The following is a 25,405-nucleotide window of genomic DNA, read 5'->3' on the forward strand; positions in this document are numbered from 1 at the left end:
TTATTTATTTGTGCTACTTTAAAACCGCATACACAAGGACCCTGGATCACTGATTTGACATGACATGTTCTTTGTCAAGAGTAACTACTTAAACACTCATGCAAACCACAGAAAACATATGCCCCCAGCTTTTAAAGGTGCACTTGTCCTCAAACAACCACCACCAAGAACAAGCAGAACCTCTGGCTCTGCTGCAGTATCAGGTACAGGGCAAAGGGGAAGGGTACTTAAGGCAAGAGCTTTGCATGGCCAAAACTGCTCCAGTAAGAAGAAAAGCAGCAGCAGAAGAGACTGGATTAAGGGATGGAAAGAAGCTTTTTTCCCCCCCTCCAATTAAATTGTTTGAGCCAAGCAGAGCCCTGTGCCTTGGAGAAGCAGGGAAGCTGAAGAGGGTTTTTTCCTTGACTAATTCAAGAGACACCATTCAGTCACCAAGTACATGCAAAAAACCTTAGGAAAATTACCTCATGAGTCAGTTACTTTTGAAAGGTGACAATTATGCAAGAAAATGCTTGAGCCAAGTTTTCAATTACTCCTATTTATTCACAACTCTGCAGTTCCACTAAAAGGCAAATCAAGCATGCACAGTACTTCACAAACATGTGCTTTAAAACTGCACTACAAGATGTAATTGCTGTTGTGGCTTTTTCAGTGTGCAGTAACTACCCAGTGTTCGCATCCATCACTTTTTGCCGCATGAATAGTTGCTATTTTTCTTCTAGACGAGGTGATACCTAGGTATCAGCCCAGAGCATACACTTAGCAGTCAGCATTCATTTTTGGCCAGTCTCACAGGTGCTCAATATCTGCTGCTTCTATTTAATTTGAGGCCACAAGAACACGTACCTTGTATTTCTCTGTGACATCAATAACCAAGGTCAAAACAGTAGGCATCCAAAAGCACAGGGAATTGGACTCTTTAGACCTCTGATGTTAATTTTGGATACTTTTGCTGTATTCAGGCCTTTGATACATCTTTTCAAGTTCTTTTAGTGTCATGAGCTCTGGTAATTCCTCTGCTATCCCCCTAGACACTGGTGCAGTCACTTTGCACTCACTTTGTGTCATGTCCCATAACATATCTTGTGCCTTGGAAGACTTGTGATGACCTGGGCACATTAGTAAACACAGTGTACTGCTACAAGATCTATACCAGTGTCCATGGAAGGGCTCTGCATCTGCTTTTAAGAATCCTGTGTTCACAGTTTAAATAATGTTCAAACTGTTCTTGGCTTTTACCAACATCTCTGTTGAACAGAGTAGAAGCAACATGGAGATGGAAACAGCTAAGAAACAGCTAAGAAACAGCTAAGAAACAGCTAAGAAACTGTCTTCATTCATCCTTCACAACCTTCTCTGAAGCTCAGAGATTTTTTTTGAACAGCTTAAGAGCAGGTCTCTGAGACACACTCATCCGTAGGTCACAGCTAGAATGGGGAAACCAAGGATGACACCTGCAGTCCCGATACCACCAGCAGCTCCGTCTGGGAGTTTTCCTAAGCATATATAATGGAAACAACCCACAGGCGTAATGGTAGAAGAACCAGCATCATTAGCTGGGTACAAGGTGGGTTGAAAAGATCCTTCCTTCCCCTGGTTCCAACAATATGACATGGATTCCTTCTGTTTACTTCTCTTCCTATTCAAAAGATGTGTATATGTTGTACTTAGGGACATGGTTTAGCGGTGATCTTGGCAGCACTAGGTTAATGGTTGGACTCAATTTTACAGGCTTTTTCCAACCAAAATGATTCTATAATTCTAATTTAGAGGAGAAAACTAATAAACTGATCACCTTGGACACACATGAAGTTCAAGCCTCCTAGGAATAATAACTTGGCCCGACATTATCAAGCAATGGAAACAGCAGTGTTTTCAGTAGTGCAGCAAAAACTGGACATTACCTATGAAACTGCTGGCAGAGAGAAACTGGTGCTCTCTCCAACAAAAAGATTAAGTTGTACAGTAGCACTGCAGCAGTCTACTGATGGATTATGAATGACTCCTGTTTTCATCATTGCTGAAGCCTTAGTGACCTCTCAGAGATCACAGAATCAAAGAATTGTTTACATTAGCTTAGGTTTAAATCAGTGAGCCCAACTAACAGCACTGCCAACTCCACCACTAAACTGTGTCCCTAAGTGCCACATTTACATCTCTTTTAAATACCTCCAGGGATGGAGACTCCTCCACTTCCCCAGGTAGCCTGTTCCAATGCCTGACAACCGTTTCTGTGAGCAATTTTTTTCCTAATATTCAATCTAAATCTCCCATGGTGCGACTTGAGGCCGTTTCCTCTTGTCCTATCACTTGTTACTCGGGAGAAGAGACCGACACCCACTTCACTAGAAGACAGAAGGATAATTAATCGAAAGGCAATTTCTTGCCAGAGCAAACAAAATTCAGTAAAAAAATGTTATTCCCTCTTTAATGATCTCAAAAAAGCTGAAAAACTCCTGGTAGTTCTCAAAAACGGTGAGGGTGTAACTAGTACCTTCTACCTCCAGCAGTGACACGTATCAAAACTTCAAAATTAGGTCTAAACATAACTGAAGTTTTTGTAACAGAAATGTAAATATAACCCCATGAAGTCACTCAAGCTTGTATTTTTACTTTAAAAATGTCTTTATTTACACATTTAGATAGTTTTAATGAAAAATCTTTTTGATCATGCTGTTTTGTTGTCTAAGACTTTTTTGTTACTTTAAGGCTAACACCCATGTTGAAAATCTACAGTGTGTATGCACAAAAAACAGTGAATAAATGAACAGCTTGTAAGTGGCCTCTTAGATTCATACAGGTGTTTGTTAAGGTGTACACTTTGTCCCATCCATGGAGAAACCAACACAAAAATAACACAGTTCAGGACCACATCAGAGGGAATTACCTTTTCTATGAAGGACTACCCACAAACTGGCAGGTTTTTCGCCTACTCTGATGGTATCTGCCAGCTCAGGTTTCTTTTTGACCAAAAGTAGAGCAATTACTGTAATGGAACAAGCTTTGTTCCTCACAAGGCATGATATTTTCACTACAGGCTAATTTCCAGATGAAAAAGGAAGCTCACTTGGACAAAAAAGAACAAAGTTTTCTTCAGAAGAGAAAAAGTTCATCATAAGCATGACAAAAAGCCTAGGCTATGCTGAATCCCTTTCTTTGTGTGATTGAAATAGGAAGAGAACTGAAAAGGGAAGTGTCTTTATTCAGATGTAATTCCAAAATAATTTGTGAAGAACAACTCAGGCAAATAGGAACTACTTGAGCCGTTATGAAATATTATCTTATTTCTTGCAAGAAAGTGTATCTCATCCCAAATCAGCAGATGCAAAAAACTGAGGTGAGGTAAAATGAAAGATTTAAAAGAGGATTCTTGCACAGACATCACCAAAACAAAGAGAAAAATTATTTAAAAAAACAAAACAAAACAAAAACCAACCAAACAAAAACCAAACCAAACCAAACAAAAAAAAAAAACAACACCAAAGACAAAGTCAAAAAGAAGTCATGGGATCCTGATCAAAGTAGCAAAAAAGTTTGGCCAGATCAATAGAACTTCCATTTTGCTAAATGGAAAAAAATCCCACAAAACCAGCTAGACTCTCCAGCTATTCCTTTTCCACTGTGTAATTCAAAGGCTTTTAGTCAGAGCTGAACCTATAAAAGGTGTTAGCAGAGCAGTTAAGGAAATCCCCAAGAAAAACCATAGGAGTAAGGGACACTGCATCTTCTACTTCAGTCAATAATTGGAAAAAAGTGGAACACAGAGAAGAAAGACCTACAGCGAATTCATCTATCTTCTCATTCCCCAAAATGAAGAAACATCAAAGAAACAATCTTAGTTTCCTCTCTAGGAAGGAACAATATTATGAGAGGAAAGCATAACCTTCAATGACTGCCTCCAAACACCACCTGTGGGAGAGCTGCAAAACCTACTTTTACAAAACCCCTTGACAGATGCAAAGCAGGAACCTGATTGAGTGCACTTACGGACATGCATGTCAGTGCCCTGATTACTGTCTATCACTGCAAAATAGGTATGCTTCCTTTGACTAGGGGACTCATCTCACTCTTAAAACTGTCTGGGAGTTTTAAATCAAAACTCGGGATTTCCAAATGCGCTAAACAAGCATTTTAAAAATTACCCCTTCCTGTTCCCACTGAGAAGTCCAACTCAAAGGAAAACATACAAGGAGAATGAAGGAATTCTGTTGCCTAGAAATACTTAAATTCTGACAAGCATTTTCCTTTCATATTCCTGTATGTTTCAAAGCAACTAAATGCAACCTAACCTCAAAACAAGGTATTTATTTAGAAACATGTATAATGCCTCTGTAATGTCCTTTTCCCCCTCTACGTCTGAATAATCTCACCTCTCAATCCTTTCCTTACCCAAAGTGTGAATGGTGGATCCCATGTTTTCCATTCCCAAGTAAGGTGCTGAAACAAAAGTCTAATAGAGACTAGTAATTAGATGTCACTGTTGTAGAGTATCTTCCAATTAAGGGGCAATTTGAGGAACTTTATGATCTTATTAAATGTTGGGAGAAAAATTAAGACATTACTTTCTGAACAAGAAGGTGGAACATTTTCATCTACTTAAGTACCTCAGGCCTCTGTGAGTGAATTTCCTGATTCTCTAAGTTTGCCCAAGAGTACTCTGGCATTACTTTTTTACTACAGATCTATTTCTTCATCATCTTAACTTTTGAGCTCCCCCACAAAGTTACACCACATGAGATGTTGCAGCAGTTGTGTGCTGAGTTGAATTAGCTAGCTGCCCAACCAGCTGCTCCCTCACTCCTTCATCCAGTGTAAGCTGTTTTCAGGCACTTCGGTGAGAAATCCATTGCCGATTCTATACTGGAAATATATGTTCTAAATGCTTAGGAAAAGAACTGACACATTTTTTCTACATGTAAGCTGTGAAAGTTCAGAGAAAACACTGCCACATTTTACATGCCTTCATGCTCAGGTAAAGGCATTTTAACTATTCATTACTGCTTCATTACTCCTCCTTTCAACCAATTTGAGCTCTATACCTAAATCACTGATATAATGAATGCATAGCTTAGCTCAATAAGAAACTCCAGGACACACAAAGTCATAACTAATAAAGCTGGTCCTGAAATAAAACCATTATCTTGTAATGAGTAGAAAAGGAAAAAAAAAAAAAAAGAGGACAGCGGGCATGTAAAGCTATTATTAGAATGTTAAAGCTCTCTAGAACTTAATTAGCAGCTACTCTGAAAAATATCTACTTATTTAATGAAGCTATAAAGAAATAAAAATCTTATCTTTCATCTGAAAGACTTAACCAATGGAAAGCCAGCTTAGTATCAGTCTCACACTTATTCTGCAGCAAAAAACTGGAACTGGTTCAGCCCCCTGAACCAGTAAGCCTGTCCTTAGTGTGCACATGCAACTACTGCAAAGGTCACTAGAACTTATGTACACAGACCAAAGACAGGACAAACTCTCAAACTCTCCAAGCAAAACATCAAAATATGTACACACATCTATATATCAATCAATATAAATATACACAGGATGGGCTTTTGGGAACACAGTATGATGGTACTTACACATGTGCACATGGTTCTCTTGAAATAGTCAAGGGGGAAACTCTTAGAAACAATAACTTTCTTCTTGAAATTTGTGGCCTTGATAGGAACATGTTCTTAGAAAGTAAGTAAAAATTTGCATGTAAAAATTTGAGAATTACCGAAAAGTAGCAACTGACCTGATAAAAATATACTTTCAGATCTTCATTATTTCTGTACTTCTTTGTCAATGAGAAGCAAGAGATCAAGAGGGTCAGCAAACCAGCTGCTATTCTGCAAAAGTAAACAAAAGAACAATAAAATTCCAGCAAATATAATCAAAAGTCTTTTTTTTGCTGCTGTACGCTGTCTTGTTGCACTTTACTTTCCACACCAGATTCAACCCCAAGAGAGCTTTGGCTTTCCTAAACTATCCTGCATACTCAGTGTCTCTAGGTTCCTACTGGATCATTTGACCTTGCTTCCACCTCCTATATACTTCTTTTTTATGACTGAGCTGAGTCAGGAGCTCCCTGTTCCTACCATACAAGTTTTATTAATGTACTGAGAAGCTCTAACCTGACATATAGTGCCGCTGCTCAAGAGCAGATGCACCTGTTTCTCACTGCCACTCTGATTTCTCCCTCCTGTGTTTTCTCTCCCAGCATCAACTTGTCTTCAACATCTAGAAGTGTCACATATACATATATTTTTAATTGTTGCTTCAAGCTTTTTCAGCTTCAAAACTCCCTTGAAAAGATTCAGACAAGCACAAAGTGTTTTAGAGGTGCAATGTTTCATTAGAAGAAAAAATAGAAAGCCTGGGCAAGGCGAATATAGAGAAATGTCAGGGAGGAAGATCTGAAGGTAATTTAATTCTATTCTGATTCTAAGCTGTGCACAAATGTTCTAAAGAATAGAAAAACCTCAGTTTGGACCAGCAGAAATACATATATGTGTATATACAGCTGAGAGGCTGTAATACAGCCAAAGCAAATCTGTCTTGAATATTTGTAATGTGCCCAAGGATAGAGACTAAGAAGGGTTTTCAACAGATGGATTTAAAACACAGCAAAAAAAATTAGGCAGAATGTCAATAATCTTGGAAATATCTGGGCTCATAATTCTACCTGCAATCATATATTACTGCTCAGATCCCATATTTCACTGAGGATCAGGCACCCTGGCTCTGGTGGGGCACAGTATCTTCTGCAGACAGCAGGAGCCATTGCAGTCCATTCAATTCAAGTCTCTATCGACAGTAAATACAATGACACCACAAGCCTAACCCTTCAGGCCAACCACCTGGATTGCATCCAGATATGAGAGAGGGCTTGTATGATCAAAGAGTAGCTCACAAGAGGAGAAGGAGAGATGACAGAGATGCGCTAGAAGAAAATGTAAATCAACAACTGCTAAAAATCAGACAAGCAACACCATAAAGGAAAACTCCAAACAGAGAAGTAGAAGTGGAAAAAGAAGAGACAAAGGAGACACTGAGGAAGAAGAGAGCTCTGCCCATCCTGTTTGTTCTATTTCCCTGAATATCTCATTAGGTAGAGAGTGTTGTTCAAACATAGATTATTCAAAATTAGATGGACAAATTCAGAAAGATGGTATGAAAAATAAATTGCTTTTGACCAAATGTTCTTATTCACGTCAGCGCTATTTACCAGGTTTGCACCCCAGTGAAGCTCCTCCTTTAATGATGACCTTTATTTTCATGTAAAATGTGCAACTTTTGTGTTGTGAGAAATGTTTCCCTTGACAAGAAATTACAGATTAACACAAAGACCAAATGGATGTGGCAAAAGAATTAAAAGTCTATTCTCATTCACATTGGTGAGTAACAGAGGTCTCTATAATCATGTTATTTAAATTCTGAATTTCAATGCCTGTCTCAGACAGCTTTCAATAATACAATTCCTCACACATATCAAAAGACAGCCTCAATTTTGAATATCAAAGAGGGAAATAAAAAGTTTAAAGAACAAAATGAGATTCTTACACCAGAGGAATGTTTGGTTCTCTTCCTACAACAGGCATTAATGGAAATATTGCAAGGAGCACACACAGAAGAGTCCAGATCAATGCTCTTGTCTAAAAAAAGAAAGACAAATGGGATTTTTTGGAGATCATGTGAACAGACAAAGGTCTAATCATAAAGAAATATTCAGTGAACTACTAATGGCTACTTGCATCTCCCACGAGCAAAAACCCCTGCATCTCTCAAGAGTAAAATTAACTAAAAAAGGGATCACTGATATTACAGCACTTCAATTTAATACAGAAAAGAATCTCATTTACACAGCTGTCAAAATCCCATCAAAGACAATGATAATTAAGCTAAGTTTACACTTGTAAGCACTTTCTCAAAGTGTGGCCTTCACACACATTGCAGAGCCAGAAATCTGATGAGTGATCTAACAGAAGAAAGACATAAAACTAATGTCCTCAGAAGACTGCAGCAGTTAACTAATCAGCATTGAGAGAGAATACTCTGAGAATATGGTAACATTTTCCAGTCTTTGAATCTGTGTGCCATTTGATTTAACCACTATAATCACCTAAGCAGTTCTCTAAACCCTTTGCCAGGAGGAAAAAAACTCAAACCATTATCCCAGGTATTTTAGTTAAATAAAAACATTAAGAGCTATATCATTTAAAGTTTTCAAGCTGAAGTCAAACTGGCATTCCTGAAAGGAAATTTCAGTGCTGCAAAACATCTTCGTGCATACCCAACTTTAAGACAAGTTACTTGATTACTCAACTATAACAAAAATTGTAAGTAAACAAATACAAGCCTGCACTTCGACAGTGCCTGCAGAACAAGACTTAGCAACTTGACTCCTTTTTTTTTCACCCCAGAACCCTAGGTTTTAGGTATTCCATGAAAAAAGAGATGTTTGAATAAACTAATGGAAGAAATTAAATCAAATTAAATATCTTAAATTAAAGATTGTGACACTTCATATTCATATCTACAAAAATGGAGCTTTTTTGCTGGGAAAAACAGTACAGAAAGATGGCTGTGAGGAACAATATGCGCCAGCTGACTACACACAATGATGAATTGACAAGCGTTTTTCAGTTATCCTCAATTTTTTTTCTTTTTTTAATAAATGATCATATTACTTGAATGGTGACCAATTGCACATGTCAACATTATTGTTATTGTGACAGTTTGATAAATGATGTGCACTTCATATGATTAAGTCAAGCATTTTTTTGTTATTAACAACAGAAAACTGATAGCTAATTCATAGCTACCCCAAAATTCTTAAGCAGTCTTATTATCTATGTTGTATTTCAGACCTCTCCAGATCATATTAAATTTCCTTGCTTTGCTACATGCTGCTCATGACAGGATCAGAATAAGAGCATAAATTGAACAGGATTCCAAAGCAGCATTTCAAAGAGACCAGGTCCAGCATCCTAAGATGTAATTCAGCTGTTCACAGCTTAAAATGCTCTGCTTAAGCAAAGCAATACAGTACCTTTGCTTGAACCCAGAGCTGTGTGATCACTGGCCAGCAAGCAAAAACAAGAAGACCAACAGTAAGTGCAGAGCGGTAGAAAAAGCTGAAGACCTAATTAAAAAAGAAAAAAAAAATCCAACAGAAGACTGAAAATCAAAGACATTCATTTCTCAAAGAGTTAGAATGCTAGAAATGAGATACCCTGTTGATACCTATGGATAAAATACTTACTAGTATTTCAATTCCCAGTATACAAACCAAGAGGAATCCTATAGACTGACCAATACGAAGTGACAAGACATTTGTGGCCAGATCTTGAATAACAGGAATTCTGTTAAAAATGATGGAACAAGATAATATTTATTTTTTAAAAAACAGAAATAACATAAATTTTACCTTTGAAGGGCAAGGAAGGGGGCAGAGCACAAAAGAAGTTACAGATATTGTTGGTCATGCCTGCTGTTTAGAAACGGAGTGGGTGATGGCCAGAGGATCCTTCTGTCCAGCTTTAGTTGGTAGAAAATCAAAAATAAAACCCTCCTGCTCTTTTTCTCCCGTTTCTGGCACATCTTTGCCAGTATTTGGACAAGCTTCAGATTATTCTCCATCCAAATTGACTCTGAGTTTATGAATATTTTTGGTTATGTTTTGCTTAATGTCTGTCATAACTGATGAAACATTCAGAAGGTTTAGAGAGAGAAAAAAAATTCCCTGTTAGCTTTTCCAGTGTTTTATGAGACAGCTCATTATCTAACTGCAGTTGGTCTCATTTTCTCTGAATAATACTGAAGTGGTATCTACAAATTGCCAGTAGATCAGGAAAGTAATCAGAATCAGAAGGTAACAAGTATTTTTGGGTTTGGAGTAAAAGGAGACCCAAAGAAGACAAATTTGTTTCAATATGGGAGCACATTCCTCAACATGACTGGTACAGGTTCTCCAAGAGCAGCTGGAGTTCAGCACACTTGACACTTTGCAGGATCAGACTATTTCAAAATTACTGAAGGAATGGAACAACCAGTCCCATTTTACAAAACAACTCAGCTGCTACAGGTATTTGTCCAAGATTTTAGCACTCTTTTACTAGAGTTACAAGAATACTAAAAACATTTTGTCTTGGAAATACTTTAATTTATTTTTTATAATAGAAAAGGCATCTTCTAGAATTGGCAGCTGTATCAGTCAGTTTGGAAACTACTCGATGTCAACTGAAATATAAACCAGAGTCCTTTGGAATGGCTTAGGAAACATTTCACGAAGTTTAATAGAACTGTATCTAACTTTTTTTCCAAAGTTATGGGAAAAATTCAACTCTCAACAATAAGGGAGCCCAGACCTGGTCTTGTAAAACAGTAATCATAAATTGCATTCTTTACTTACTCTTTCACAACTGCATACCATACTGGTACTGGCAAGAGGCAGTATACATAGTATGTCCAAGGACATGTTTGAATCAACAGGAAAAAAGCTATTATCATTCCAGCAAAGGCAAAACCATAGAAGAGAACAGTAGATCTCTGAAAAACAAATGGTTGGACAAACATTCTTGAAACAGCAATAATATATTTTAAACTACACACGATTTGCCATTTTTTAGTTACATAGTAAAACAAATGTTATTTTAACACGGCCACACAAGCTGTCATGTGGCTATGTACACAACTCTGAACAAAGTTGTCAGCCAGATTAAAAACCCAACCAACAGCAGGGTTTGAAGATCTAATTCTAAATACATCTCTTCATAAGGTCCTCCAGTAAAATCTGCACAGGAAAAGCAAATCTGTACAAACTGGAAGCCAAATATATGCAATGTTATTTATGTTCCATGGAGACTTGAAATCCATCTGCGGTCAGAGATGCTAAGGGTCTTGGAAAAAAGAACTCTCAAGTTTAGATTCTAAAAACAGACTTGGAGTTCAGCCTTTGGAGTTCAAGTTCATAGCATTACGGTCAAAGTGTTTAATGAAAATTCCATCAGGATGTTTATTTCTCCTACTTGAGACATTTGTTAAGAGAACTAATTAAATTAAAATACAAAGTATTAACTCCTACCGTAAAACCCCACAACTATTCAGGATCCAGGAACAGCTACTGAAGGAGGCTTGTGACCAACCTTCCACAGGAGAAACTGCCTTACTCAAAGAACCCACAATTTTAAAATACAACAGTGGACTAGCACTGCACAGCACTGAAAGGTAGCATAGCTACAACTGTTAATATACTTAATCCTAACTTGAAACTCCTGCTTTGGGTTTTTCTTAAAAAAAATAAATTAGATGTGGGGTCAGAACGTTATGTACTCAAAGAAATACATTCTCAGATCGAGAGCACTGTAAGGAGGAACATCAAAAAGAGAAAGGAAATTTTTAAAATGGGTTATCTAAGATAGGTAGGTCAGTTCTCGATCATCAGACAGCAGCAATCTCTTGTTTGTGCAAAGATGAGCATTAAAAAGTCACACTGCATCTGCCTTTTATCTGGTCATTGAGCTGCTCTTCCTTATTCAGGGACATTCAGATATCAGAAGAATTAGTGGTAAGGGAAGATTATGTACGAGTTTTAAATAAACAATTTTGTCTGTACATAATGCAACTTGATATAGCAAAGACAGATTTAGTGACTGAGCAGTCTTAGTGTACTGTGCAGGTAATGACAAAGACACTCTTTTTTTCTACAGAAATGCTAGTTTCTTTGAAGAGTTATGTAGACAGACACACAACCAAGTTAAATATGCTGAAAAGAAAAATCAATTAGCAGTTCACATAGACGGATTAATATCTTTTCTAACACCCCCTCCCTGTGACATACAACTGCCTTGATCTAAACTGACAGTAAATGCAAGTTCTAAATGATTTTTAAAATAGAATTTCTCCTAAGATATTCCATTAAATTAAGAAAAGATATGTCTTATGGAAAGCTAACAGTGCAATTTTGCTTTATGAGTTTTAAATTTTACATTTGCTGACATACAGACAGAATGAATATGTATACATGACAGGCACACAATATAATTTATCACTGAATGAGTAAACACATACAATCAACATTTTAGTCCATATAGCGATATAAATATTATAGAGTACAATAGAGTCAGTCATGCATTGAAAATGGAAACCAGATTTGCATTTTCTGTGGATGTTTAAAATAGATCAAAAGGTTATGCTTCTTGCTAAGCAAAACAGCACACTACACTAAAAGAAAAAAAGTTTCTTTCATACGCAGCATAGGAAACTAAAAACTTTTAAAGATGATATATACAGGATATACAATTTCATTATTCAGAGGCTCCTTGATTTTATAAGGTTGTGCTTTGCAGGAGACCCTTTGTCAATAGTAGATTAGTTTCTCAGCAAAATTCTTTAAGTAGCTCCAATATGAGCTATAAACCAAATAACTTCCATATATGAAGCGTTAGCCTTACACTGTGGTTCAGTATTTAGGTACATTAAAAAAGGTTTCTCCAGAAAACTGAAGAAAGAGAAATTCTATAGACAAAGAACTAAGAAGCCTATTTTTTTTCCTGCTAGTGTTACTAGCATAAAATATGCCTTCCACAAATAAAATCAATATACCAAATGAAAATCTATGTAAAACTAAAAATGCAAAACTTTCCTTAATGTAGTTATTAATATGCCTGATCCTCAGGTCTATTTATTGTAATCATTTTGTTCATATCTAACATAACATGCATCTCAGATTATTTCCTCTCAGTTATTTGATGAAAGAAAACCTAAATCATGCCGTGCAGCACTTATTAATATTTTCCATTTTAATTTTGTTTGATCATTTTCATTAAAGGCCAAGGCTATCTCATTTCAGCCAGTAGTAGAAACCTCAAGATAGAATGATAGGAATTTTCTCAGAGTAATGTGTTGAAGGCAGTAAAGATATTGAGTGCTCATTCTCATTTACCTTACCAAATGAAACAATTCCTTTTATTCTGAAACAAATTCTTGAAGTTTGGGAGAATTTCCCTTCCCCATTGAGGGCTTTAATCCTTCTCTAGTGAAATGCCAGTTTTTTGCCTGTTCACCTTTTTGAAGTATCTTTTTTCCTGATGAATGGCTGAAAGTAAATTAATTTCCTATGATTTTCTACTTTGTGAAAAATCAAACCATAATAACCTCATCAAAAAGACCTTCCTTCATCTTTGATCTCTTCTGCTGCACCCTTGTAAATCATAAAGAGCAAGAGAGCAGGATGCTCTGTGAAACCACAACTCACTTATTAAAATGGGTTATATATTTTAAAAATGCCATGACTCTATTGCACAGTTTCTGAAAACTGATTTAAAATTGCCAAAGAGGACAGGAATAACCATAATTTACATGCAAATTTTTTTTACAGTAAAGAACAAAAATCAAACTGGAAGACCATTCTTCCAAAAGAGTACAACAGAATGCTGACTTTACTAAAATTATTGTTGCAAATTGGCTCCTGATTCAAGACAGATCCTTTACCAGTTTTAAACCACTATGTTTGCTTACAGTTGTGTTAGCATCTAGTAAAATGCAAACCCGTAGGAAGGAAGAAACTGAGGAAGCACAGTATTGCATATTCAGACTCACATGGCTTAGGAGTAGTGATCCTAATAAATGGACCAAACAATAACACTACAGAGGATTACAGCAGCTGGAAAACTCAACAGCTTGCCACTTTACACATGAAGTCAAAAGAAGCGTAAGGTGTGTAGTTTGTCCCACATAGAGTCACTGAGCACACATATAATGCTGAAAACTGATAGAAAAAAATAATTACATGTTTTCAACCTACCTTATTATTAGTTGGAACAGTCTTGGTCAAATTGGTATGGGTCTTGATAATCACCAAAATCACGTAAGTCGTCCAGCCCACAAAACTCATTGCAATACTTAGACCCAGGAATAATCTATCATAAGTATGGTAATAAGATAAGCCTTCCAAAGCAAGGTTAATCAGGGTTTTGCACAAGGATACCTGGAGGTGGACCAAACATATAAGCAACAGTTTATAACAGTGTAAGTTCCCCATTCCACAGATCAACCTAATTGACAGCAACTGGAGCTCAGGCAGCTCCAGCACTCTTGGCACTCATGTCCTCTCCACACTCAGGTACAGTGTTTTGCCCAGCAGCAGGTGTTGGAGTACACACTGCTTTGGACTCCTGTTGGACATAAAATCAGCCATTGCTTGGCTCCTTAGCCATCCTCCCTGGCCATGACAGTAGTTAGATGGTGAAAGCTACACAGACAGCACACCTTGAACACCACCTACTACCAAGCATGTCACTTGGTTTCCCCATAAGCATTTGACTATATATATTCCACAATAAGTTAGTCCCTTGAAAAGCAGTCATGTGCTTCTGAAGGCACACTTACGCAGGAGGAAGATTATGGATGCAGCTGAAACATGGTCACTCTCCACAGCCTGAAACACCTCCTTCCTGGGGTTCAGAGACTACACTGGAGTCCCAGCTTCATTCACAAATCAGCTGCTTGGGGCTCTCAGGACGTAAATCATTTGGACACAAGAAGGGTTGTATCTACTCTAATTACAGGCCCCCTTACTCAGTATCTCCAATGGGGAGACATCCTGATAAAAACAATGGGTTTTCCCAGCATGAGTGTCATTCAGATGTGTTGACTCCTCTTATTTACCCAAAGATGGGAAGCTCATCTCTGTTATTTGTGGTCACAGAGGATTCCCTAGTGGTTAAAAGATCTGTAAGGAGGAGTAGAATAAGAAGTTGAACACACATGATGATGCTTCTTTATATGTGCAGGTATTCAGCTGGGACTTAACAACAACAATCAACAGAAAAAGGTATGGCCACAACTGAAGAGATCACAAGTCTGTCAATGGGCAAATTCACCCCAAATGACACCATTCTAGAGGATACAATTATGACTGTATATTTGCAATGCAAAAAGCTACAGAGTTGAGGCAAAGAATCATCCACATCCCAGTTTCTGGTAATGCACTGACCTTCCCACATTGCAATACAGGATGCTAAGGACAACCAGGGCACAAGTGCAAGTCTCATGTGCCAGTGATTAAGAGTGAACTTGAACACCTGGGGCATTCAAGTGAGTAAGGGGTAAAACTTACATATAACCAACAACACAAAATCGCAGGTTCTACTCCTGAAAGGTACAAAATGTCTCCTACAAGTAAACATGACAGCCAAGTAGAAGTATTAGGAAACCAAAAAGAAAACCTGCTCCCACAGCAAAATAGATCCATTTATTTAAACTGAACTGTTTCCAATTTGCAACAAAGTAAATAAAAAGGCATAAGGTATAAAATAGATTTAGCTGTCCTGTGCATAAAATAGTAATTTATTGCCCTGAGAATCATATTAGGAAAAAAGAACTGAACCCTAATACATAATGGAATTATTCTTCCATGCATCTGGCAGGTTAAATGCAATCTTATATATTCAATTTTTTCACTTACTTTTTAACACAGAAGTCAATGACCAAACTAAACGTGTTACAATGAAAGACTTCTTGGTATCATTTAACTCTACAAATTATTTCTGTTAACATCAGAATACAAGCACTGGTGAACTGCACACATCAAGTACCCTGTCAAACAGTGAGTAGTAGCAAATGCTTAGGAAATTAATACTGGAACTGGAAAGCATGATTTCATACATGGCTCCCAGTCTGAAAAACTGAAAATGTGAAATTAAAACCAAGAACAGCTGGTTCAGGTAAAAGAACAAAAAAAACCCCAAGACCTACGATGGAGTAAAATATCACTTTTTTTTCATGCAACTGGTAGTCTAAGAAGTGTGAACATGAATTACATTCTTCAGTTTCTCTCTCAATTTACCCTTTTATACAGCCAAAAATAAAAACATATAGTGTGTCAGAATACTATGGAATGGTAATAGTTTAAGAAGTATGAGGAAAAAAATACAGCAAGTCAGTATTAGTGATCAGAACTGGTATCCAAATGCAAAGTTTTTGAGACTTAAAATGAAATTTTTTTTGTGTTAATGAGACATGCATCATAGGAGATAAAAGAGTTTTATTTCTCAGTTCATTTCAACTTAAACAAATCTAAATATTTATATATACCAAAAAACAGACTTACCGCTTCATTGTACTTCTGCTGCTGAATATATAATCTTATTTTCTTTAAAAAGTTTATTTGTTCAGATTCAGAAAGTGGTCTGTACAACAATATAAAGAGATATTAACATTTCTTCTTTTCATGAGCAGAAAAAAAATTTTGCAATAAAAAAATTACTCTGGAATGAAACATAACGAAAATATTCTCAACTTCATTAGAGGTAAATAGGTAATTGAGACTAATCTATTCCTCTACATTTATCTTCACACATGTCAATATGGCTTCTGTTTAACCTGTCTCAAGATTTTTGCATTAAGAGACATTTCTTTTATGTAGCTTATCCCATCTAATACTGCTAAAAATTATCTCCCTTGTGCATTATTACTGACCATTGCCCTGGACAAGAAGCATGGCACATCCAAGAATTAAGCAATTTAACTGATTTAAAGATGGTTGTAGGTAGTTTGTAAGCCTGACAGCATAGGATGATTTGCTCAGGTTCCACACTAACAGTAGATGATGCATAACAATCTTCTCTTTGAAAAGTTATGAGCTTGTCTCCTGTTACACATGGAGCTATTAGCAGAGTCCCAAGAGCAGGGGATAACACAGTCACCTGGCTACACTGAAGTCAGTGATAAAAATCTCTTTGATTTTAATGGATTTGATCATCAACCTAAGTAATTGCTACAATTCCTCCGCTACAGAAAGTAGCAACAAGGACAAACAAGCCAGTCAACCAAATTCCACCAAAGGAAAGGGGAAGGACCAGTTTCTCCTATACCATTTTCTTTCCAAGTTAAGAACAGGAGCAGGCTGGAGGATCCCAGGGTTGCCCAGGGTAAGTTACAAGCCAAAGCACAATCACTGTCGCTCTAGGCCACCACAGGCAAACTATCCTGGGTCACAGCTTTCTGACAGCCGATGAACACATACAGCAGTTTTGCACACTTTCCACAACATCACCGTGGCACAGCACCACCTCCCCAGCACCCCCAGCACGCGATGGCCCAGCTGCACATCTCCCTCCCTCGCACAAGCTCCTTCACATGCCGCATACACGACCACGAACTTCATGTTTCAGGTAGTGCCAAATCAGGACCAGACCTGGGTCACCCCCACTCAGCTGAACCACAGGGGCAGGTTTTGATCTTACACAGTTGCTGCATGGAAATGCTCATTCCTGCAGCTCCCAAACACTTGTGAACCTCTTTTGCCTATAGCCCAGCACCAGTTGATATGTAATCAATACATACATACCACCTTTTGAGCCATGAAATATATTACAAGTATTCTGTGCCTGAACAACCTGAATTGTTATAATTAATAACATCCTAGTATATTTTGATGCTCTCTCCTCAAGTTCAGAGCACAGTAGTATTGTGCAGGAATCTTCCAAAACACTGGATAATAGGAGCAGCAATGAATTTTACTATTGAGAAGAGTAAATAACTGTATTAAAAAAAGTTTGTCTCTTTTCAATCTAGAAAAGAATTGAAGGGTGGTATCTATAAACAAGTAGGAAGAAAGAGGTCCCATGGAAAATGAAAAAGGGAGGAAAAGATGATGACAAAGTGATGGTAAGAGTTTGATCACCTTAACTTTGGGGATAGAACAGAGGATTTTAGAAACCAGAGTTGAAAAATAGCAAAGTGAATATTGGTTGTTTCTGCACCTTCATGACATGCCCCAATGGAAGCCAACATTACAGCTCCACAGCCTGAGGGCTACAGTTGGAATCAATTCTTAAAGTAGGCAAACCAGATCCAAATACTGCCTCAAGGAAATTTGTGGCCCTCAAATTTTGCCAAGTTGTTTGGTAGGGGAAAGGGGGCAAAACACCAAACGGAGGTGGGACTTTTCACCATGTGTGGAGATTAATAGGAGAGAAAAAAAAAAGACAGTTTTTAGGTAAGGATTTAAAAGAAAATCTGGAATAAATATTCAGGAACTTTATTCAGGACTTAAATACATCCAAGATGTTCCTATGTTCCCTGTCTAATTTTTATTGTCTTACACATATTATTTTCTGTGAATTTTATCCTTGTCATATTCGATGCAAACTTATAAAGCAAAATTGCATTTTACTTTATATCTTTAGTCATTTAGCTATAACCCCCTTATTATCTTTTTACTCTCAATGAATCATTATATTATTAATGAACAATAGTCTTTACCTATTCCTTCTTAAGAGGACAGCACCTGGGATGTCTGTACACGGATGGTGTAACAGAATAAATGGGATTTTTAAACACTAAGGTTTCAAATAAGTCAAACACAGAAAGCAATTATTTTGTCAAATGGGGCTACCATTAGCAGGGGCATTGTTAATTTTCAATAGCTAACATCATACCACACATTTTAGCTTATTTCCATAGATACGCTCTTCAGGAGGCTGATCTTACAATTGTCTAACAAGTGTTTTTGTAAAATTTATTAATTTCTATGAAAATGCAAGGGCTGATCATTATCTTAAGACATTTTTCCTCTGTATTAAGGAAAAAGGCAAAAAAGTGATTAGGGAACTTTTGTATCTTACACCAGCCTATAAAGAAGGGTTAGCAAATATGCTGATTATCCCTTAATTAAAGAATAAGTATAGCTCACCATAAGCAGTTTATCATCCATTGAGGACACTGATTTGCTTCCTGAAGCTACAAAGCAGATGAGAGATTTAAAAGAAGCCCCCTGCTAGATGTAGCAGAAAGCAAAAACAGACAAAGACGAGCCACGAACAGAAGTGGAAAGTTGCCTATAGAAGAAAGCCATGGACTTCAGAAATGGTGATTCTATAAAGCCTACAAGACTTACCAAAAAACAAAACCAGAAGGAAAATTTAAATCTGAGAAGTAAAAGCTTGAACTATATTTAGCACCACTTAATTTTAACTTAAACTATTTAAAAGGTTTCCAATAGAATACAGATAGTGTTAGGAAAGAATAAACTGATCAGAATCATTTCCCCATGTTTGAGCATGCAACATCCCAGAGGCACTAGTAGTATGTCAATGTATTCTCAAAATCACTTAATGCACATGTCCATGTAATTAATATTAATAGTAATGAAGTTAATTTACTGATCATTATTAGAAAGATTTTGAACCCTAGAAAAAAAAAAAGTGTGTGTATACACACTCTTCCCAGTTACCCATCACCAAAATCCAATTCTACCAAATTCAAGATGAATAGACTTGACCAGTAAAATCAAGTCTTTTTCCATAACACAAAAATACCTGTCCTATTAAGAGATACACACAAAGAGAATTCACTCAGTAGATTCAATTCCATCCTCCTATTCTTGAAAGTATTGCAAAACACATGCACTGTAAAGTGAAGTTCTCTGAGGAAAAAACAAGAATTCCATGGTCATGCATGCTACAAACATACACATTCACAGTATCATCAGGATTCTAAAGATTTAAGTCTACATTCTTAAGTCTACACACAGAAAACCATGGTTGTTCTAGAAGAGTAATTTTATTTTTCATTATGGCTATTAGAGATTAATTCTAGTTCCAGACAGAAATCACAGTTTCATCCATGAATAAACACAATTAATTACAAAACAAAATGATTGGCCTAATCATGCAAGTGCTTGTAAGTCTCCCTTCTGAGATGAGATGTTAGCTACCCTTGTCATAGGTATACCTGACAAAATTAATCTTTCCAACACATCATTCATGCTTCATATAAGCTAAGCTATTTGACAGCACTTCTCAACAAGACTGTGACGAAGTACATGCACCATAGCAATGTCAAGGGGATCTCTCTTTGGCCAACGAGTCTTGTTTATCATCACACTACAGAAATTACCATCCCCAAAGGCATAGGTAGCATGCTGTAGTCAAACCACTAAATAAAAGAACTCAGAACAAAGGAAGATGTCTTGCAAATACATCTGTATCCACCACTGCTAGTTTGTTAATTTTATTATAACAGGTTATTTGGGTAATGATTTATAGTCATTTTAATGCATAGTAAATTTTCCAGAATTCTGCTATAAAGAGTAACCCCTTAGGATCTGTAGCAGTTTAACACTTAAGATGCTGCAGATGTAATAACGAAAGTCAAGGAAGCATCATAGACCTGTAGATGACACATACAAAGATAAAGACTGAGATCTTTGCCTAGTTCACCATCAGATGACAACAAATTTATTTCAGCTGTTTCACTACATATATTTACTACATATACACACAAGCTCCATGTACCTAAATATCAGTTCAGCTCATGCACATCTACACCCTTCTACCACTGCCTTCTCACTCTTCCCTATCAGAAAAAAAAAAAATTACTGTGCATCCTACAACTCTTTGGGAGTGGCAAGATTTGCAGAAGATATAATGGTCACATTTCTGTGATCCATATCCAGCAGCAAATCAGAAGTAGCTGCTTGGCAGACTTCAGCCTTCGAACTTTTCATATTGGTTGTCTGGGGGATTGGGAGAAAAGGACCAACTCCTGTTGATACAAAACCAAAAAAGCTAAAAGCTATGGATATACACCCCTTGAACCTTGTGATAGCCCCATGATGGAGCAAGGCCTTCTGAATAAAGCATGCTAGAATTTTGTATGGGTTGCCTTCTTCTGAACACCACATAAATCAGAGCTTCTCACTTGCTTTGCTATGAAATTTCTAACTCCAAAATTGTTGGCAGCAAAAGAGCCATTAGACCGCTACTGTCCAAACAACTCCAGCAACCTCTTCTGCCAAAATGCTGAGTAATTACAGATTCTTGTCCTCTTTGCCAGAAGGAAGATCCCTGGTATCATAGTGACTTGCAACCTGAAATAAATTGCCCAGGTTAATGTTGCCCGTCTCCACTGGCACCATCCATTCTGCAGAGTGGCTGAGGCCTCTGCCACCCACACCTGTCCTCTGCCACTCTGATACTGCTGGGGGCAGGCACCAGTGCATCTCTGCTCTCACCATGGGAGAAAATTGTCAGAAACAGAATCAGGTTCAAACTCTGTTGCCACTCATCCATCAGTGAGAGGGCCATACCATGGAGGAGAGATGGCTTCCAATCTGTCAGTTCTGCAAGCAGCTGAAACAGTACTTACAGGGCCCACTATTACTGCTTTGATCCAAACTCCCACTGCTGGCAAAATGTCATCTTGAAAGTGTGGACGTAAGACTGGCCCGACGTTTCTGCAAGGCTGCTATTCAAAAGTTATACAAGTAGCCAAGCCAGTGTAGGAACAGGCTTCAAAAATCAAAGTCAGTCTCCCGTGAAAGCTGCCTTCAAACACTCCCAGTGCACAACAGAGATGGCAGCTCAGAAAGCATCACACGGGTAATGGGAATCTAGACATAGATCTTGCACTCAAAGCTATTAATGTAGGAGAAACCTGACTGCACAGTTATTCCTGCTCCAAATCAAATTTGGCCCCCATTAGCAACCCACGAGTGCAGAGACAAATGAGCCTCATTTTATCATTCAATTGTTTCTTTTGAAAGTACAGTGCACAGTCTTACAGGAGCAGAATAAAATGCATAATATAAAACCTTCCTACTTCATCAACAGCAGAGAACAATAAGAAAAACAGTGCATGGGAAGTGATGTAAAGTCTTGAGTTCATTCAGCGAAATGTGGAAAAATTGACTGAATAAGTATTTCAAAAATCAAAGTCTGGAACCATGATATTTACTTTCTGTTGAACTTGCTGCAAGGTACAGAGTACATGATGCTACTAGGGGCAATGATCAGGAAAAAAGAATGTGTTCCAGTTCTTTGGCCTCATCAAATTACCTATTTACGTGAATTTTAATGGTCAGAAACTGAATTTTTCCATTTTCAAAATGTGTTCAATTCCAGTTCTTCAGATGTGCCTTTTCAAAAGAAAGAACTATTCTACTGTATCTGCCAAAGACAGACTGAAAGCATATACTATGAGATATAGAGACAGCCCTTTGCATATGTTTTACTTTTGATCAAAAAGTGAAGTTTCAAAGATTAAATGACTGGGTAGGTAACTCAGTGATCCTTAATCTGCTTAAATGGCCTTAATCTTACTTGTTTACTAAAATATTTTCAGGTAAACTGCTAAAACAGGCAAGTCCTAACAAAACCCAATTTTCATAATTGAGAAGCAAGATGCATGTTGATTACAGACAAAAAAATTACAGCCCCATTTTTAGTGTGCCAAAGCCGTGCTTTTTTAAAGAAAAGTTGCTCAACATAACCTACACTAATGGGTTTATTACAGCTTCTTAAGCCCCAAGACCCTCAATATTCCCTCTTCCAACTTGATCTACTCTCTTTGCTCCTGCTGTTTCACTGCCAGGAGTTTCAGTTTTGGAGTGTCTAAATTTCAAGCAGGTTTTTGTGCTTCTGGATTTTCTGACTACTGTGCTATATTTTAAGTCAGACAGTGTAGCTGTAGGGTTCTAATCAGTTATTTCTGCAACCTTTTTTTTTCTTTTAAGAAGCATTAAAAAGCACCACTGGCACTCCAAAAGAAAGAAAACTAGTAAGAAAGTCAGTAAGAAGCTTCTGTTTTTAAGTTCTGAGGTTTTTGTTCTTTAAAGCATAATGAAACGAAGGGAGGACACACAGACTTCCACAGGCCAAAGGTAGCAAAAAGCATCTTTACTGACACGCTGCAAAAACCCACCAATACACATATGCTTTTGTATTCAGATTTACAAACTTGCACAGGAGGAAACAGCAGGACATCAGTGAAACCCTAGCAAGTGGTCTGACTGCTAATGGTCTAATCCTGGACTGTCAAGTCCCAGGAATTAAAATAGCCTTTTAATGTCCACAAATCAGCATCCCTGATGTAGCATATTTGCATATTCAACAGCAAAGTGCCTTGGGATATTTATGTAAATCCTTTCGATAACAGAGACGAGAGAAAAAGGAGCAGACAAGTTAGCTGCCAGCTGCCAAATCACAACAGAGAAGCAATTAAGGTAACTAGGCTGCAGACAGCATATTTTGCATGTAAACTACTATGACAAGAATTTCAGAAAACCAGAGCCCAGGAGCAAGGAGGTCCCTTTGGCCCCCTCAAAGTGGAACTGAGAAGCTGGATGCAGGGATTTTCCAGGGACAGTGGGTTTGTCCAAAAACCCACAGCAAGACATGATGTTGCAGCCTTGGAAAGGAAAACTGCTTCCTAGGGAAGGTGGAAGTTCCTTGGAGGAAAGGAAATGCACCATTTTTAAAGTCTCTTCTATTTTAGTACTACAGGGAAGGGACGTGTGCCGACTCTAAATAACAACACCCCACCAAGGCTGTAAGTCAGCCCTCACATCTGCAAGATGCATGATGATTTATGTCAATGATTTATGACAATGAACTGGATCTAGACATCTGCAGTGTTGTGACTAGGTAGTGTTATGTCACAGGTCCTCTTCTGCTCCACAATCCTATATGCCAATCCTAAACTCTAGTGACCATTTTTCAACCAGCTGCATCCAAAGCAGGCACCTTGCGCTGTGTTTGGATAAGTACCCACTAGCAGGGCCCCATGGCCACTGAAACAAAAGTCTGGGAGACCATCCGTACTGATCCTGACCAGGAGACCATCCTACATCAAGGAGTCAGTGATCCACATGATGGTTACCCTAAGTAGGCCCAGGCCTGTGGTGCTCAAATATCTTGGCCACAGGACAAACCCAATAGCTGGCAATAACTGAGGAGCCTGCAGGCATCTCCCACTCCATACCAGAGATTATACTGCCTGCCTGCCCTCATGTTTACCTAAAAGTGCTGCAAGGAGTTCTCACGTGAACCTCCATTCTGTCTGACAGTAGAAATGACTACCAGAATTGATTTCTTAAAACAGGGAACTTCTCCAAGGCCAGCATCTGTGCAGCACCATCAGAAAATCCACCTGATGCTGCACTAACAAAGGGTACCCAGCATCTGAAGGGGTGTATGAATTACTTGCTATCTGTATTCTTCCATTTATTTTCTTATTAAAACAGCTATTTTATTTAGCTGTTTGTTACTGGGCCTTTCTTATTGAGATCCAGAAAGAACCTTGCACAGTCTCCCTTACCTCATGACCCAGAGCAGAACATTCTCTGCCCATCCCATCCTACCACCTGCCTGTACATCCTCCCTCACCCTCATTGCATGATGCCTCACAAGTTCCAAGAAAAGGCCAAAGGGATTTATAGTCCAAGCAAATAGAGAAATATACATTAATCTCATGGCATTTTATCTTACACTAACCTTTAACCCCCTCTAAAGACCTTACCTATTCCCTACTTGATAGTAAATCCTATTATGTCTGGTCCTCTTGAACAGAAGCCACTACCAGTAAGCTTTTCATGTACAAACTAAAAGCTCCTGAGTGTGTTGCTGAAACTCAAGACCAGAGCAGGATGCCTGCTTTCTAAGAGGACTGCCTCCTCTCTGAGCAGCATTTAACAGAGTGCTTCAGACACAGCCCATTCAGTGAAAGAGCAGCTGACATTTTTGCCAAAGAGCATGCATTTTACAGCACAAGCATTGATTTCTCCCTAGAGAGACAGTACATATACTATTTAATCAGTAGGGGTTTTTTAAATAATACAAAGCCATTGTTTTCATTTGATTCCTTTGTCTCTACAGCACTGCAGTTCTATTTTTTGTTCACATGTAGATGCACAGGTTCCTAAAGCCAAGGGTGGAGGGGAGAGGGCTGCCAGTCTACCTCCCTGACACCAACACGTTAAAGATGCCCGTACTGGGCTGCTTGTGCCAGCAGTCCCAGCAGCAAGCTTATGCCTATATTCACACCTGATAAAACAATAGGGACAAAGTGGAGAAAGGAAAAGGCTGGCTGCCTTTTCAGGGTTCACTAGAAATTGATAGAAGCTGCTGCCCCTCACTCTTGACCACAGGATAAAGGGGCTCTGCAGATAAATCAGTGCTTCTGCTAAATCAATGGTCCTCTGAAGACACAAAGTATTTAGACAAATGGACAGGGAGAGCAATCACTATTAGAATATCCTTCCCTACTTAGTTTCAGCCTTTTCTCTTGACATTCAATCCTTAATGTTTGCTCTTGCAATGCATTATCACACATATCACGGATATCTTACATACTACTAGTTATTTAAATAAATGTAATCTATTTAAACGAAGCAAGAATAGGATGTTTCGAAGGATGTACTGACATCTTAAGGAACCCTGCCTCACTCAGCGGTGGGGAAAAAAAAAAATCACTTGCTTCGCTTTGATCCAAATGTCAATTTTGTAGAAATATCTATTATTAAAGTTTTGAAAGGCCATCAGACAGAGGGAACAATGTAGTGCTGTAACTCCAGTCACCAGAGAAAGGAAGAAAAGAGAGGTATTTGTGCACATGGCATTTTTTTGAAGTTTCT

The 25,405-nt window shown here is 37.9% G+C and overlaps 1 protein-coding gene across 5 annotated transcripts in view; it reads right to left on the reverse strand.

The window, feature by feature from the left end:
- Nucleotides 1-25,405, reverse strand: part of PIGN (phosphatidylinositol glycan anchor biosynthesis class N) — a 102,375-nt gene that overhangs the window by 27,173 nt on the left and 49,797 nt on the right. For all 5 annotated transcript variants that reach the window (XR_003530039.1, XR_003530040.1, XR_003530041.1 and 2 more), the window contains exons 13-19: nt 16,100-16,178; nt 13,793-13,975; nt 10,400-10,536; nt 9,251-9,350; nt 9,038-9,130; nt 7,549-7,640; nt 5,741-5,834 (exon numbers count right to left, since the gene is read on the reverse strand). Coding sequence is in view for 2 of the 5 variants with exons in the window: in XM_027657483.1 (XP_027513284.1) it covers nt 5,741-5,834; nt 7,549-7,640; nt 9,038-9,130; nt 9,251-9,350; nt 10,400-10,536; nt 13,793-13,975; nt 16,100-16,178 (778 nt within the window). In the remaining 3 variants the exon portion in view is untranslated. The remainder of the gene's footprint in view (nt 1-5,740; nt 5,835-7,548; nt 7,641-9,037; nt 9,131-9,250; nt 9,351-10,399; nt 10,537-13,792; nt 13,976-16,099; nt 16,179-25,405) is intronic.

This window comes from Corapipo altera, unplaced genomic scaffold (assembly GCF_003945725.1).
Source record: "Corapipo altera isolate COAL_440 unplaced genomic scaffold, ASM394572v1 66, whole genome shotgun sequence".
Lineage (NCBI taxonomy): Eukaryota > Metazoa > Chordata > Aves > Passeriformes > Pipridae > Corapipo > Corapipo altera.